The sequence below is a fragment of the Meleagris gallopavo genome, chromosome 7, assembly GCF_905368555.1.
Source record: "Meleagris gallopavo chromosome 7, MGAL_WU_HG_1.1, whole genome shotgun sequence".
Lineage (NCBI taxonomy): Eukaryota > Metazoa > Chordata > Aves > Galliformes > Phasianidae > Meleagris > Meleagris gallopavo.
Genome location: NC_139410.1, coordinates 30,754,168 through 30,772,537, shown reverse-complemented (window position 1 = coordinate 30,772,537; position 18,370 = coordinate 30,754,168). Strand labels below are relative to the sequence as shown.

At 39.6% G+C, this 18,370-nt stretch overlaps 1 protein-coding gene across 3 annotated transcripts in view; it reads right to left on the bottom strand.

Moving 5' to 3' along the window:
* THSD7B (thrombospondin type 1 domain containing 7B) overlaps window positions 1-18,370 on the bottom strand; it is a 291,869-nt gene that overhangs the window by 62,400 nt on the left and 211,099 nt on the right. For all 3 annotated transcript variants that reach the window (XM_085228059.1, XM_085228060.1, XM_085228061.1), the window contains exon 16: window positions 11,858-12,036. In XM_085228059.1, the coding sequence (XP_085084185.1) occupies window positions 11,858-12,036 (179 nt within the window). The remainder of the gene's footprint in view (window positions 1-11,857; window positions 12,037-18,370) is intronic.

The window sequence follows — 18,370 nt, the reverse complement described above, 5'->3', positions numbered from 1 at the left end:
CACTTAGAGTTTTCTGCGTGATACACTGTGATGCTGAAAATGCTGCTGTTTGCACACAGCTCCAGAGAGGATGTTTACTCTACAAAAATTAAGACACCCAGAACACTGATGAAAATCTGTGAGTCATTTATCAAACACTGACCTGAAATGAATATTAGAAAAGCCTCTTTTATATGCAAATGTTTAATCTGATCAAGGTTAATCATCACTTTTCTTCCTCGGGACTGATGAGCTGTGGATGTAGTACACGTTGCAAGATACAGTCTCCCAACTCTCACTCTTAAAAACTACTTGTTTTGTCAGTGGTTGCTTTGGGAACAGGAGGGATAGAAAATTAATCTTTTCTTATTATTTTACTCACCTGTGAGACTATCCATGAAGCCCATTTCGTCTGCCCACCTGCTGCTCGCTCAAGTAATGTCTGCTTTACACAGACCAAGTACCTCCATTCTCTCAACAAGACAAACTCAAAGTATAATTGATTTCTCCAATGGATTTTCTAATGAATATCTATTGCTACTCTAGTTGCTAAAGTACTCGCTGATGTTTGTGTTCCAACAAATATAAATCTGCTCATTTACCATCCCAGCTTTACAACCAGCTATTAGTTGGGGGAAAGCCACGTGAAAGAAAAAAACAAATGTCCACACATTTGCAAATGTTACTCTCCAAACACGAAGACTGATCTGAGCATTGGCTCTCATCCCTTTTTGCCACTTGAAGTAAATCACTGCACTATGCAGCAGGCGTGCATGAGATGTGAGCCTTCCTACAAAGCAATGTCACTACACCCTGTACAGCAAAATCTAACTAAATGACACACTGAACTAAAAGACCATTTAAAGTGCTGTTTTGCTGAGACTGGAGCATTATCAAAAATACATATGATGTTAACCAAAATAGGCCTAGACATAGATTTACACTAAAATCTGCACTTACAATTTAGATTGAAAGTTAGGATTTAAGTTCTCACAAAGGAGGGTATATATAAGATGGGTAAAAACTTGGCTTGTGTGTTTTGATTCAGGTCCAGATCTGTGGTTACAAAGAAGAAATTCCTTAAAAACCACATTAATAGCAGCGAAGATACTACAACTGTGATGCCAGGAGAATGATTTACACACACAAATCTATATTCCAGATGGCCACTTGTGAGTACACTGAATTTAAATTAAAGGAACAGCTTGGATTTATTTCGAGACATTTTGGAAATGTGAACACTCACAAAGGCCAGCTTGTCAGACCTGCCGGTCACTAAGTGCTCCCACCAAATCAAACCCACCTTTCTGAGGTGCCTCAGGGAAGTCAGCTGAACTCCCACACTGTGTGAAAACCTGGACCTGGGAGCCCATGGCTCCTCACAATCAGGACTTGGCTGAAGTAAGAGGTGCACAGAATTCCTACTGGAAATCAGGGAAGCCGAAGGTGTTTCACACTTTGTAGGCTTGAGCCCCAGCACATCACTGCACGTGGCTGAAAAGCCATTTCCCATGTATCACATACTGCACTGCCTAGAGCATTAACAAATGCATATTTATTATTTTCACCAGTAATAGGACACTCTAAAAGAAGAATCTGACTAGACTTCCATTACTTTTCAAAGCTTTACTTAGAAGAGACTGCTAAACCTCACTATTTTTCAACATTACTCTTTTCACTCTGACTTTTCAGAACATTAATGAAAACGTACTTATACTGGTAGCTGACTAGAAAGTTCACGAACCACTTAATATCACTTACTTAGAGAAGGAAAAATTCTCATCTTTATTTAGCAGTCATAATTTAAAACTAACTTCTTAGAGAGTCAAGGACACCGAGACTGAACAGATGTCAGAACAAATTCTTGATGTAAATTGACCAGCAGAGCTGACAGCTAGCATTCAGTCTAGTATTTTTAATTGCCAAAGTTCATACTAATTAATAATAATTCTATTCTCAAAGAAGGAGATTCAGAATTTAAAGTCAGGTTAAGAGAAGTTCATTAAAGACACAGCACACATACAGCAGAGGTGTGTTACTGGAGGAACCCCAGTGATGTTCAACACAGCACTGGCAGCTGGAACCAGGGGAAGCTTTCCCCATCCATCCAAAGTCATCACAAGAAACATAAACCACAGCAAAACGGAACCAACCAACAGAGGGCAGCTGACTCCCAGCTATAGGAAACTCCTATTTCTGCAAAACACCCTTGCCATCAATGAAATCCAAACTGACAACAAATTTTATGAAAAGTTGATGTGGAAACTGAAATACCAAGTTTGAATACCAACATTCCCTCAAAATCCCAGAGCTCTCAGGATGAAACTGGCACATGCTTTCAACGTACAAAGATAACATTTGAGAATGAGAGAGCAAAATACAGCAAAATTCCAGTTGGGTGACTCCTCTGAAACATGCAACTCAAAATCTCTTAAGTTTTTTTTTCAGATTTTGCAGAACTCCTCAAACTAACAATTTCTGCTCTACAAAAATCAAATGATTTTTCATACTATATCAGCTCTTTAATGCTGACTCTTATGGAAAAAAAAAAATTCATGTCAGCTATGACCTTAATTAAGTGAAAAACAATACCATAACCTGCCAACTAAAAAAAATAAATCACCAATGATCGCACTAATATAGAACACTTAATTAAGACTCCATTAGAACATACACAACCATTTTAAGAATACTTTTTAAATTATTAAAGTGTAGCTAAAATCTGTTTACTGTGAAACCACATTGCGTCTCAACCCTTTTAAAACTAATCCATGACTCTAACAAACACATAGACTACACTTGCTATTAAACTATAATCACTGCTACATCAGCTTTCTTTGGTGCAGTAACACTTAATTATCTTTGGTTTTGAGTTCAAATTCCAAACCTAATCTGGAGTATCTGAGACATGTGCTGTGTGCCACATCTGTTAGTGAGCACAACGATTCACAGAATGCTCTCTCTGTAACATAATGCATCTTTCCTGGTTAAGTTAAAATATGGGAAATGGCTGACTCAAAAATAATATTAATTATATAAAGGATTAAAAGCCTTCATAACTTTTAATTAAGTAATATATCACAACAGACTACACAGGACTGCTGATTTATGCACTCCTTAAGTGAGAAGCAGTAAATAAAATTAGACAGGACAGAATATACATCTATATGCAGAAGAATCTACCTATTTGCATTTCATTAATACATAAAAATCCACTTGTCTTCAGTTTTTCTATGGGTGGCTATAGCCTGCAACACATTTATTTATAGCAGAAAGATGTCACGATCTTTACCATCATAGAACCACGGGATATCCAAGGTTGAAAGGAACCCATAAGGTCAGTGCCTGCCCATCCCTCCCTGTGAGAGCTGCAGCCACCATGATGCCCCCCCTCAGCCTCCTCTGCCCTGGGGTGAAAAACCAAGGGAGCTCAGCTGCATCTCACACATCTTACCCTCCACTCTTCCCCATCTTCACAGCCCACCTCTGGACACTCTCTGTTAGTTTATGTCCTTCTGATACTGTCCCTCCCCATGGGATCCGCGGGTGCTGCTGGAGAGGGGGACTAGGGGCAGGAAGGTGTCCAGGTTCCTTCAACATGTGCACCCATGGCATCAGCCCAGAGGGCACTTGAACCCCAGCAGATGTAAAATTCTTCACTGGGAATGTTAATGCATGCTCCCTATCTTACACAGGCTCCACGCTGTGCTCTTCCAGAGAGCTGTATGTGCAGCTGCTTTCTTAGTGTGCTTGCTACAAGAGCCACCCCAGGAGGCAGGGCCAGCCCTGCACAGCTGTACGATGAAGACAATATCTCCTTTCTTTCCCCAAACCAACCTGTATGTGACCAGAATGAGTTTCAACTTCTGGAAAACAGCTCTTCTAAACAACAGACCTCCCTGACACGGGGGTTGCCTCTGCAATCACTCAGAAAGCTGTAATTGGGCTTTAAAATCCAAAATCACAAAGTGCTTTATATTCCAGCTAGCAGTTTGGTAATGGTGATGATCCTGATGCTGTCACCTAAAAAAAGATGTGAGATTCATGTATTCAGCTTGCAGTTCAAATGCACACATTTAGCTGGTGGAATCTCAGCACAATCCTTGCAGTCACGTGAAGAGATATCAGGAGGAATACAGAAGGTAGTTCTCACTTTTATTCTGCTGTCTTGGAGGAGGAAACCAATTAAATAACATAAAAAGAAAATAAAATCAATTCCTGAATCTATCAATCAGCCACCCTGCATAAAGCAAAGCCAACTTTATACATGATATGGATATAAATTCTGGGAAATGGCCACAAGAAACGTCTGCACTTGGAAAAAATGTTAACACTTGCTAAGTATTAATCAATGATAACTGCTGTACATGGAACAACACAGCTATATTAAATACTGATGAAGGCAAGACCAGGGTTATTTTCAGGATCATAATGCAAGAGGTGTCTGAGCATTGCTGGGCTTCTCTGGGTAGCTCTGACAGATGATAACAGTATATAGCTTCTTGTCCGTTCTCCCTGTTGGAACGGCAACTTCATTTCAAATTACTGTCTCTTATTCATAAAAGAGTCAGAATCTGTGAAGTCATACAGTTAGTACAGAGGTAGGAACATTCTGCTTTGAAAGCCAGAATGCAGTCACAGCATGCAGGTGTGTCAGACCATCTTGAAGAAATCCCTTTGCTCTTGGAATAAAATCAAACGGCTGAATTTACATGGCCTTTAAACTGAGGACAAATAGAATCCTCTCTCATTTTATATGAAAATTCAGTCCTTCTAAAAGATGGTGCTGTCCACTAGAAAACTGAAAAAGTGACCAGAATCTTAATTACCAAGCTGGAGATGCACCCACAGCAGAGCAAGCCCAGAACAAGAAAGTACAGAGGCCTGTATGAGACCCACTCAGACACTGCCTCCTGCTTAATGCACTCCTGTGTAATACCAGTATCTCGTTGTGCTCCTACTTCAAAAAGTTTTGAGATCACTAAATGTCAGGTTCCACAGAATCATAAATTATTGTAATTAATTTCATTACTTGGAATCTATTTCAAAAGAAAGTTCCATGCTCATGTCTTCTATTATAGCAAACATTGTTTGCAATCAACAGAATACTATTCTGGAAACTTAATTTTGTAAACAAAGACATTATAAAAGAGAGAGGAGAAAAGGGAAACACCTTTAACTTGCCAAAAACAAGGAAAGCCATACCTCTCTCTGTAATTCACTGTTTCTGGAGACTGAGTCACATGGGGATGAAAGTCATGATGCCAAATAGCTGTGTTTTCACATCTTCGGGTGAAGACAGACCAACACCTTTTATTCTGAATATTCTTTGCTTTGTTCAAATTAAAATAAAACCTACCTGCTTATTTTAACTGTTAACACTGCATTTTACTTCCATAATGACTGTGAACCGAAAACTGAGAACAAATTCCACCATAACATTTTGTGGAAAAGAAATAGAAATGTTCTAAAATAAGAAAGGAGGGGGAAAAAAGCACCAAGATTAAATCTGCTGCCAAGGAACAACTAAGGCATCAATCCTCTGTGTTCTTCTGCTCCTAAGACAAAGACAAGCAAGAGTAAGTTCAGTCTCGGTGTTAGCTGCTGTCACACTGATTTATGACACACAGTGCACGCTGCCCCTCCAACACGACATATTGTCCACAGGAGATTCAGCACAAACCAAGCTTATTCCCTTAAAAACACTGCCCAAGCCAATTTGACTCCAGTTTCTTAGGTGAAATGCTAATACTTCATCCACTGGGCGAACCCAACCTCCCATGGCCGATTTTACACTTAATTCTACCTCCTCTGGACAAAGCACTTTTGGTGTAACTCCCGTCTTTCACAATATTTTGCAGTATGCTGCTGTATTAAACAATCACTGTTTCCTTCAACAACAGAAACAGCAACTTTGTACTTCAATCAGAAATAATTACGGGGAAATTTTCAGTTCAAATTCAGGAGCAAATGTATCAGTTACTTTTAGAGCAAAAAGTCCTGTTCTGACCTAAATTACATGAAGACATTGGTAGGGAATGTAGCAGGCAGAAAAATGTTGTTCCAGGAAGTTGCCAAATGGTTCAATTTTACAAGGATAAAGCTTCTCATGAACGGCAGTAGTGAAAATATGCTTATATGAGGCTTTCTTTGCCAGAAAACTTGTAGAAGAAATGAAAATCCAATGTGGTTAGCTATTGAAACTGGATACCAAATTATCATACGCTGGGAATTACAGTACATGCCACAGGTTATTATTCTGAAGGGTAGAATGGGAACTGGCTGTATTTTCTTTAGAAAAAGGAGAAGTACCCCTTCACATGCTTGGTTTTTCAGACACTTTTCTAAGGAACCTGAGCCAGCAGCCATGCTGTACAGACCTGGCTTGGTACTTATGCACTTTCAATGAACTAAATTGCAGTTGAGTATGAAAACTTTCAGACACAGAAAGAAACGTGTAAGGTAACCATGAGGTGTTCACTATTTTTTGACATTGAATATTCTCACATGTGATTGTAGCAGGCAAAAAAACCAAACCAAACAAACAAAAAAAAACCCAACCCAGAATTTTTATGATACTGTAAAAACACATAAGAATCAGAGGACGTTTCCTAGCCTGTAATTCCATCCTTTAACGCTGAGTTGAAGGAAATCTGATCTTCTGAAGGTAAAACTGAGGTTAAGGTTAGGATTTTTGTTTCCAGAAGTTAAGTTTCTCACAAAGCAAACGAGCACTGATAGACAGAGCCGGATGAAAATATAGGTCAGCTGTGTCCCCACATGCCACAGCAAGGGATTGTCCACTGTTGGTGTTACTGATACAGCAGCATGTGATGGAGCTCAGAAATAACCTGCTGACATTATTATGTGGCTGCCCGTCTGAGAAGAGTCATGTAGGGGCTTTCTGACAATTAGCAATCTATATCATAACAGAAGACATAGATAATACATTATTAATCATATTCTCAAAGACCAATTTCTGACATGCAAGGGGTATCCGCCCAGGAATTGATGTGAGCTAATTTGTTAACAGCAATGAAAGACACTGGGTAAACACCCAACTTCTAACATAGGAGCCTGACAGTTCTGAAAATGCTTCATGAACACACATGTATAGATAAATATAAGCAGATGCATGCATGAAAGATACATTTGTGCAAAGGAACAGTACAACTATTACACCAAAGTAAAACATAAAATCATTCATAGACAGACAATCAAAATCAAGCGATTATTATTATTTAATATTTCACTGTTAAGCAGGTGACATAAAGACAAAAGAAGCTGTCAATATTTCACGCCAGCAGGTAAGGACTGGAATATAAACTGAAGGAATTAAAATGGGAGAAGCGCAGTACTGCTGTATGTTGCCTCTTCAGAAACGTTAATGTATACAGAATTACTGCTCTTCCTGAGAGCAGTTACCTACCTAAGTGAAAATGGATCTGTTTCATTACGCTGTCTTGTGATAAGATATGCTACGTTGCTCTTCCTTTGGCAGGGTTCTTCTGACACAGTCTAAAGCTTGCAAGTTTAGAGCAGGGGCATTTTTGGATCACAGAAACTTAGCTTGCAAAACATGAGCCAAAAACTGCCTCGAGAAACCACTATGAATGTAAATCAAACTTTAGTCTGTACACTGCTGTGTTGCTTATTTAAAACTTTTTTTTAGGAAATTAAGTGTGAAAAGCCCTGGAAGCATCTTAACAAAAGGCTGTTCCTGAACAAGTCTTTACTAAAATTGTATGTAGGTCACTCTGAAAGTAATGCCTCCTATTTATTCCCGTGGAAACTACAACAGACACAAAGAGCACAATTAGATAGAGCAAATCTCAGCTACAAAACACTATTTTTCAACACAGTCACCACCATTAGCTATGCATTTTTGCCAGTGACGAACAAGAGCATGCCAAGCTCACAACAATCCACCCCAGTGGAGGTTTTCACTTATTACACCCCCTTTTCAAAGTTAGCCACGTCAGACTTTCCTGTTTTTTTTTGTTTGTTTGTTTGTTTTTGCTGCTGTTCTGACCTTTTATATCCCCTTTTCATAGATTAATGACTTGCATTTGCAGTATAATTTCTTCTTTCCTTTCAACTCAAGGCAGCTTCCTGGCCTGCACTGTACTGGGCAAGTCTTGTCATCACAAGCCATAAGTTAGTTTCATCTGTGACACCAGAATCCACCACCTCAGTCCCACAATTTTGTTCACATCTATGTAACTTTACACAGTGAAGCACTCACACTGATCATATGCATAAATAAGACCTTAAAGTCCTGCAGATACAAGTGAACGTCTGACCTGAAAACATTTTTCTATCAGAGAACTATCCCAATCATTACCATTTGATATCGCAGGAGCCTGCAAACAAGAAGACACGTGCTTAAAAACAGGTTCCCCTCCCTGTTTCTGATAGAAAGTTCAGCATTCAAGACATAAATTTTCCATTTTAAGCCAAATTCCAATGGGGATTTTTCTGATAAATAACAATTGGGGCCAGGCTACAAGTATTCCTCTAGCTGGGGCAATTCTCAGTCAGTTATTTCCACTGAAGAAGTGGGAAACAAAAATCTTTAACGTCTACCTTCTTTCATCAAATCCAGTTCAAAATATTTGAGAACGGATGGGACCCAGACTGACAGCTGATGTAATAAGAACAACATGTTCATTTTAAATAAAGCAGTAATGTTAAACTTCAAATACTTTCTACTTTTGCTGCTTCAACAGATCCAGCATGCACAGAGTGAGTAAACTGCATGCTGTGCTATCTGTCCTTTAGCAGGACCAGGTAGGTGCAGGAGGAGGAGGAAGGAAAAGGAGGGAAAATCTTGACAAGAATATATATTAGAGCAATCAATAAAAAGGTAATCCCTGGAAAACCAGGAGTTTTAAAATAAGATGCATTTTTCTTGTAGTAATCCTAAAAACCTACACGAGAATATTCAAGCAGTAAACCTGCCATAACTCATATTTAACCTTTAGTCATGTAGAACTACATATTAAATAGCTTAGCAACTGCATGCTGTATAAGTGCGTTCAAATAACAGCAGATACAGAAAAAAGTAAAGCTACACCTCTTTTAACATGCATTACACAGCCAAGAACATCTGCCAGCTGACCCCATAATCCAATCGCCTGTTCAGAAGCAATCACAGCCTTAAATAAGAGCTGCACAACTTCGACATGCAATGCTCATTTTCTTTAAAAGATGTAGTAAAATGCAAGCAACTAACACTTAAACAATTGTCAAACACTTAGGGGCATAAAGTCCATGAAATACCATGCAGGAATATGTCATTATCTCAGTGTCTGTATAAATACATTAACTGTACTCAACTACATTTATGTTAAAAAGTTGTGTTTGAAAAAGACCAGAAAAACTGCACTACCATGATTGAACTGATTCTAGGAGGACAATCTTCTATAAAAAGGTTTAAGTGATTCAGTAATTATTTGCATCAGCCAAATAAGTTGTTTTGATTTGCAAACTGCCCTCCGCTCCAAAGCTGTAACTCTGCTGAAACACCAGCGTTGGCAGAGCCCTTCCATGGTGAGAAATGGTAAAAAGAAAACTGCTGGGCTGTTGTTTCACAATTATGTTCTCTGTACTTAAATTTATGCCAAAGGCGCTGGGGAGACGAAAAAGACGTACAAGGGGCCACCAAGAAGCTTAGAAAACAACTTTCACAAGAAGAGAGAGAAGAGATTATTTGGCTGAATGAGAAAAAACACAAACTGAGCACGGGTTTTAATTATATAATACTGGAAAATGGAGGATTCTACAAAGAAAAAGATTAAGCAAGAACAAGACCCAAGCTCAGGAGCAATAATTTCAAAGAGATAACTAAAAATAGTGGAGGAGATAATAAGGTAAATCTGCTGGCACCTACAGGAGTTTATTCTTGGTTCTCAGTTGTCTAAGTTCTTCATCAAAGCATAAAACACAATACAACATTGTCACCAGGAAAAGATAAGGAAAATCCTTGCACCAAGGTGACCTAGCTTTCTCATGTCTGATATCAAAGAACTGTACTGTACTGCAGGTATTTAAACCAGATTATATGATTATGCAAAAAATAATTAGGAAGTCATATATTAACATATACAGAATTCTGTAGCATTTTGCTCTAGGCTTTAAACACTGTTCACATCAGAGGAAAAAGAAGACAATCCTTCCTACACTGGATTAAAGACATGTGTTCAGCTTAGCTAAACATCAGTGCAGCCAGCTAATTCAGTTTGCCATCTGGGCAAGGAATGTCTTCGTGCTGCAATGTGCCTAAGGAGTTCAGCACTTTTAAATCACTGCTGGAAGCCGAAGTCCAGTGGGTGCAGAGCAAGGCTCTGTTATTGCTCAAAGAAGTAGGAAGCACATGTGAAGCCAATGAAGAGAAACACACACACTTGTATATGTGTATGTACCTGCATGTATATATATATACATACATATACATGAAGCCTTATCTTCCTGGGAAAGAGGCAAAAAAGCACCAACTACCTTTATATTACCACCGGCTGTAATGCCTTGCAAGCACCATACAGCAATAAACCTTACAAAGACATAAATTCCCAATTTAGACAATTTCTTTCCTTCAATATCTTCCAAAAGGGTTTTGAAATTAGTACATTTAATGTGTGTGGGGATAGGCAACACTTTATAGAAAAGTTACCTTTCATCAGAAGTAGTCTGCTGTGTCTATGGGTAACAATCCTGGTACCTTTTCATTACATTTTCATTACAAAGGAGCTTATTGTTACCAAACAACTTATTGTGGGAATTCATTTTGCCTCTTTGGTGACCTCTCTGATCTATTAAGAAAAGCACTGAGGTATGAACAACACGCACTTTGTTGCAGTTTTATGTTTTCTTCTTGTTAGGCTACTGCCTATGAATTCCAAACAGTGATATGCAAAAGAAGAAACATTTAACAAGTTTCTCACACCAGTAAAAATAAACTGTGAGGAAAACGACATGAGTTGAGAATCAGGTCGTAGAAGTGGTGCTGCTTCCCAGGACAAAGCTGTGGTGGTGACTGCACAATAAACAACATGATCCAGCAGCTCTAGCACCTGTAAGCTGCTGCACAAATACATCTTTGCTGTTAAAAAGTCCTACACATACTATGCAACACATTTTTCATTTATGTATTTCCATACATTCTACAAATTACATATATATATGTATATCAAGTCCCTTTGGCATGACAGTTTCCATCCTATTAATTAATTTTCATAGTTGAATTGGAAAGCAGTAAAGAACAGGCTTAACTATATAGTGCTTCATCAGTGTTAATTAGCAACACAAAATAATCAGTAAATGTAGGAAACTCTATTGGCTTTGTAGATATACATATAGCATTAAAAAGCATTGAAATAGATGCTGATTTTTCTTAAGAGTAGCAATTTAAAGACTATTTTCCTCTAATGGGACACTTCAATATTGAATATACAGAGATTAATGTTGAAGGGAACTTATGCTGTGTCGAAGGGAAAAATTGCTAAAAATAGCAGTGTATACTTAACAAATGCATGTTTCTGCAGCTACCATCGACTCAGAGAGAATTAAAGACTTTCAAAACATCCATGACATCTGAGCTCTCTGATATTTATACACCATCCAGGTGAGATTATTTGTCCAGAGCTGTGCTCTGGGAGATAAAAATTGTTTTTACGTAAGAAATACAGTGTTTCAGGCCTGTTTCTGCTGTAACGTGAGCATCTTCCCCTCAATCCTCAAGAAGTTCTAAGATTGCCCATGAAACTCAAAACAAAGACCCCCGAGATTACTCCTATTTGTAATTGCAATACCAACCTAGTGATCCCAATTAAAACTGCAACAAGCACAGAGAGATTTCTGTTGGTGATTTCACACTCACCTGATTCTTGAGATCCAGCTTTGGGCAGGGGCGACCTCCATTGTAGGGCTTCTCCTTCAGCCATTTGGATCTGACTTTCATCCCTGTCCCACAGGAAGAGCTGCAGGGGCTCCAGCTGGACCAATCACTTAATTTGCAATCAAATGGGCAAGGAACCATGCAAGATTCTTCAATGTAACCTACACCAAAGATTGAAGACAGAGGTTTTATAATCACTCCAACTCACGAACTCCGATCCTCTAATGTCTCTCTGCAATCTGTATAATCGACTTCAAATGAGGACTTTTAAAAGAGAAGAAGTTTGGCTGCCTGACAGCACTTTCCCAATGCAAAACTGTGATATTATTTGCAAAGAACAGCAGTGACTAAAACCAATTTCTTCGGTTAGCCCAATGATCACTAGGATGGCCATGATAAAATTGACTGATGTAAAGAATGCACACTGACAATAAGTATCCAATGCGAAGCAGGCAGTTGACACAGGCAGCAACCATCCACACTGTAAGAATCTGGACATCACACACTCTGGAGAACTAAGTGTATTACTGAATTTTGTGATCCTCTGAAGCACAAGTTCTGCATCTGGGTGGGATGTCTTCCTGGGAGAAGCAAAGGAAACATATGACCCCATCTTTCCTCTGGTAGTTCTCATACATCTCTGCAACTGCTTTGACCACTCTGTATTTCATAAGAGACATACAAAAACTTTGCTTTCACCTTCTCCCACCTTAAAGTGCTTCCAGGATCACCTCTTCAAATCAGAATTCCGGATAGCTGCAGGTGCAGCACCTTACTGAATCAAAACCCAATAGGGATTCTCAGGACAAAGCCAGGCTTCCTCTTCACACACCCAGCCCCACAGTCACACAAGGGAGATTTTGTAAAGTACACTCAAAGGGTGCCTGAGCCCTCGGGGTCTCCAGGAATGCCTGGCCACAGCCCTTGGCCAACACGTGGACAAGCTCCAGCACATCCCTGCTCACTGTGCTATGTTCATTCTCAAGTTTCCATTACCTGGTTGACATGATTCTAAGCATTACTAGATTTAAACAAAAAAGAGATTTCATGTTCAGTCACAAAAGTTGGTGGCTGCTAGGATCAGCCCTTATTACAGAAGGCTTAAGTCCTCTGACAGCTCTGGTAATTAAAGTAATGGAAAGAAAAGAATTTCATCCCTACCGTATTTCTGACGTTACTCATTTTTATGTCCTTTCTGTTTGGTGCTCAGCCTCTAACCCTCCCTATGTAAGCCATATCTACAGAATACTAAATTAGCTGATTTAATTATGCTCTTAAGAAGGATTTCTCCACTCTCTATCAAGGTGACAGTCGCCACAGCAGGATAAAGCACAAAAATACGTAATAAATAAAAAAGGAGAAGCGGCTTCCCTCCAAAACCTCTGGACAAGAGCCCTGAACAGCCAGGAAACACCAAAGCTGAGGCAGGGAGATTAGTCGTGCCCAGCAGCCGGATTTACCGGCTCTGCTGCATCCAAACCTGTACTGACTCCAAGCCAGGACTGTGCTGCATCCTGAGCATCGATCCACAGCAGCAGCACGAGGATGCACTCCTCGTTTCACTGTGGAGAAACAGCTTTCAGACTTGGTTAGGCATCCCCCACCTAGAAAATATCCTCCATCTAGCAGCACAAGAAATACTGACATTGTTTTAGTAAACAGTGCCTTAAAAATTCCTGGAAACAACAGCAGTTCCCTCCTTCAGCTCAGTGATGCTCTGTTTCTTCTTTGGCTTCATGTGGCACTCTCCTCCCTCTGTCTCAGCACGGCCACCCCAGCAGTCTGACAGCTGCAATCATTTCCACCAGCAGCTCCTGCTGTAACTCTTTCCTAAAGCTGCCCAGCTGTCCTCGTGCAGCATGCGATGTTTCACTTTGCTCCTGCTTATCTCTGTGTGCTGCATTCCTTTTTCATCTGCACGTTCAGAATCACTGGTTTTACATATCTTGATTATTTCCTACCAATCCATGGCAGTGATGATCACGTTCAGGATATTTCAACTTTGCATGCTTTGTGTTCTCATCTAGCTCAGATTACACCCATGCACGCACACAGAAAATATTTCCACAACAGACTCACTTTCTATCCAAAATGAAACTCCCAGCTTTCTCACTAATATTCTACTCAACCTGCTTAGGTTGTCACTCAAAGCGGTTCATAACACATTATGATAAGTAAAAGAAATTTCCTCATGATAGATTTATGAGCAACATTTCTTAGGCAGTTCTTCAAAGAGTTCTCTACCACCACCAGATGAAATATCACCTCTCCTTGTATGACAGCCTGGGTAATTAACTCTTAACAGAAACAAAGAAAGTGCCCTGTTTAAAAGGAGGGTTAGACAGAGAGGTTATCAGCTTATCAGCAAAGGCAAAATGGGATAAGCCTTCTGACAGTTCCAGACTTACCTCTACAATAAAAAGAAATAAAATAAAAAATAGGAAAGTAAGAAAGAGAAAGTTTTATAAACAAAAGTAAAGAAATCTGTTCCACTTCATTGTAGGGAAGTGCTGTGGGGATCCCTCAGCAAAACAAAGGTTTTCTAAAGGCTTCCTGATGCTAAGAGACCAACCTACTGCATTTTGAATTTCCTCATCCACATATATAAATTAAATTAAATATAAATAAAAATAGCAAGCTAGTAGAGCAGTAAATTACCTTAATGTCCAAAAGAAACAGATGTTCCATATTAAATAATGGTAAAAAAAAAAAAACAGAATATAACCTCTTTTCAAGACCTTCTCACAAACTGTCATTATATCTTCCATTAACAGCTTGAGGTTTATCCTATGCTGAGACACCCATCATCAAAGGTTTCATTCAATAACAAAATTTTTTGCAAAAACATTTGTGTGATGAGTGCCCTCTGCACAGATATATCATCCCTTTATTGATACCCTGTTATGAGAAACTTGTAAATACTGCTGTACTCAGCTCATTCCCAGCCCTTCCAGTGCCCATGAGAATGGGATATTTGGTTTTCTCTGTAGGAGCATTGCAATGGCCTGGCAGTGTCAGGAGCTGAGAAGAGTTTGGTTCGGAAACAGAAAGTAAACCTCGACACAGCATTTCCAGCAAGCTTTTAGTGTTGGCATGGTGCGTAACAAATGAGATATATCATTAACACCAGCTGTTAATAGCAAATTCTACGTGCAGGCTATTACCAGTGGAAGGAACAATAAAACACAATTACAGATCAAAACAAAAAAAAATATTTCTGAATGTAAAGGAATATGAAAAGGGAAGAACATAAATGTGTTTCTGACTTACTGTCACTCAGCTTAGGGAGATTAACTCAACCCAAGCTCAAGATCAACCATGTTTTCTCAATGTCATCCTTAAACACCTCACTCATCCACTGCATTCCTTGTTCTCTTTTCTGTAGAACCTGGTACCAACACTTTTCGAGTTTCCAAGACCTTCTGCAGGAAAAGACACCATCCTTTCCCCAGCCCTGCCCAGCCTGTTTCTCACGTTCTCTATTCTCTTGAAGCTCCCTTTAATCTTTTTTACTCCTCAAAATCTCAAACACCATTGAATTGTAGTCCCATTACTTTAGAGACAACAGTTGAGAACCTCTGCAGAGTCTGAACCAACAGCAGGCTGCTGTGTGTCATCGAGCTGGGGCTGCAGGCACAGGTGAGATGGAGACACAAACACCAATGCAAGGGATATTTATGTAAGCAATTGGAAATGAACTACTGGGAATAGTCCCGAATTGGCAGAAAAAACTGTACTGGATGATCAAATAAGCCTTTTTCATGTTTAAGTGCTATTGTTTTACTACTGAGACACTGCCAACGTAATAGGATGAACAAATGCATTTACCTAGGCTGCCAAACTCATTTTACTATTATTTATTCATTAAGAACAATGTTGCTCTACAAGCCACAAATGGAGTCTCATCCCATCCATAATAAACAAAGTGCCCACAGAATACACAGGATGTATTGGGAAGGCACAAGATGCAACAACAGCTATTACTCTCGTCTCACTTTTTTTCTGTGCAACCCAAAAGAGATGAAGCAAAAGAAGGCAGACGAATAAAGCAAAGATGATGGTTTGGTGGGTGTTGGAGGCCAAGGCTCAAACGCTTGGTGTAAAAACTATTATTCTTGTCTCATTTTTTTGCTGTGCAACCCAGAAGAGCTGAGGAGGTGGCTGAATGATGGTCTGGGGATGTCACACGGTTCAGGTGGAGGTGGTAAGAGACACAAAGTGATTGCACTGCAGAACTGAGAGGTGAGTTTTTGCAGTAGTACAGTTTCATTCCCTACATGAATAACACAGGTCACACTAGGCACAGCCAACAAGGGGCTGCAGCATCCTTCTGTGTCCCTGTCCACATTCACAACCAGATCCTGGTGGGGGAAAGCAGGCAATTAGGAGATTTACAAGCTAATGTGAGACACTGACATCCACCTGATTGTTGTACTTCCAAATGATAAATTTGCTGAGGGTGTAAGGTCTGTGCACAGTGTTAAACAAATGTGCCAAAAGGATTCCAAGAGGCTGACTGAAAAGTGTTTTGAAAATAAACAGCATTCCTCCAGCAGCTTTGGAAACAGATGCACTTCTAATTGAATTGGCTTTAAAGTCATTTGTATCCTCTCTAGCATATTTCATCATTTCAATTAACAAACTTCTAGCTGTACTACCCTTGTTAGTAAACCTTGAGGTACTTCATAAAATTCAAGGTCATTACCAAGAAAGGAACAATTCTGTGCATCACTGCGACTGCCACTGGGAATAACACAAGTGATTTCCCTTGGAGCCTCCAGGATAAAAGAGATCACCTTTCAGCAAACAAGGGAGAAGCAAAATGGACAGTGACACCGAAGAAATGTTTCTAATTACACACCAAAGGTAGAGGGGAAAAAGAGTTGATTCATTTTCCTATTAATATTTACCTTCATTTGGTAACTGGCTGTGAAGTATGTAGAGTAACACCGGTAAATCCATGCAGCACTGAAAGTCTAATAGCTAAGGACTTCATTAGTGAGACCTGGTGGACCATGGCACCCAGTGAGCCACATTCTGCTGCGCTGGTGCTCTGGGATCTCCTACAAAGCAACCTTGTGCTTTAAGTCAGGTGAAAACAGCTTTGAGAACAGACTGCAGTTAAGAGAATGGCTCTGCCAGCTGGACATATCAGGCTGGGGCTGCTCCAGCAAGTCCCAGCAAATGTGAGCAGGGACTGCCGGCACGTCCGGAGCTACAAGAGGAGCTCTTTGTCCTAAGCAAGCCTGCTCCAAGTGCTTAAATCCTGCCTCAAGGGCAAACGTTATTAACAAATCTGGGAGTCTTAAAGTTTTTATCAACTTCAGTTGCATCTGAACAAGATGTAATATTGCCACAGAATAAATGTTTAATCTTTTCTTTTTCTCCTAGCATCCAAGGATTTGAGAGATTGTACACATTATTAGTTTGCTAGCCAGGGAAATTTAAGAGATAATCTAATGAATGCGTTCATTAAATGCACAACAAAAAAACAGCAAAAATAACTTTTACATCGAGAGTTTTGCAAAGCTTGAATAATGGACCATCTTAGTTAATTTATTCCCGCTTGCTCTTCTCAACAATAAGGCACATGCTCCCTTTATCTCATAGCAGACTGATTATAGATTCTAAATAGACCAGAGAGGACTTGTAAAACATGCTGGTAAGTTTAAGTCATCGTTATTGTTATTGAAATTCATCCAAAGGTTGGTTTTATTGTTCAATTTCACAGCCTCTATAAATCCTGACAAGACAGTCGGGTTGATGCTGACTTTGCATTATGATTCCTAATTTCCTTTGATTTTGCATTTCCTTAAAGAAATTGCAAGCTTACACCTTGTCTTAACTATCAACTGTAATAGTCACTATATTTAGTCTGTTAACAATATAAGAAAATTTCCAATAATTAGCACAATCCTTGTAACAGATTGCAAAACAAACTGAGAACCCTTCCAGAGAAGAGAGATTCATCTGCTGCCTTCTGAGTGCAAATAAATAGGACCTCGCTGCGTACACTCACCTCGCAGCGGACTTCGGATGCATACAGGCAGAAATTCACTGCACAAACCTGGGCTCCAGATCTCAAAGCCAGTCATGGCAAAGATCCCTGCTCCCCCGCAGCAAAGGCAGACTGTCTGCTTGGAAGCCCCAATGTCTTAAGAAAGTCTTTACACAAATAAAACCCATGCGCTGGGATCAAGGGTATTAAGGGTAAAAGCTCAGATGCTCTTCAGCAATCTGTTCTGGCTGACTTTGGTCTTACTGTGGAGTTGAACAAGATGGTAACCAACAACTGTGTTTTCCTATATACTTTGCTCATCACCCTGCAACTGGGAAAATCATCTGCTCTGTCCAAGCAAAACTGCTTTTTTTCTCCCCAGTGTCTTTAGCCTCGGTATATTAGGAAAGAAACACATCCTATTATATTTTATTATTAACTATTTAGCATACATGGCTTTACAAGCTATTCAATTCATAGCAAAGCAGATATGGCAA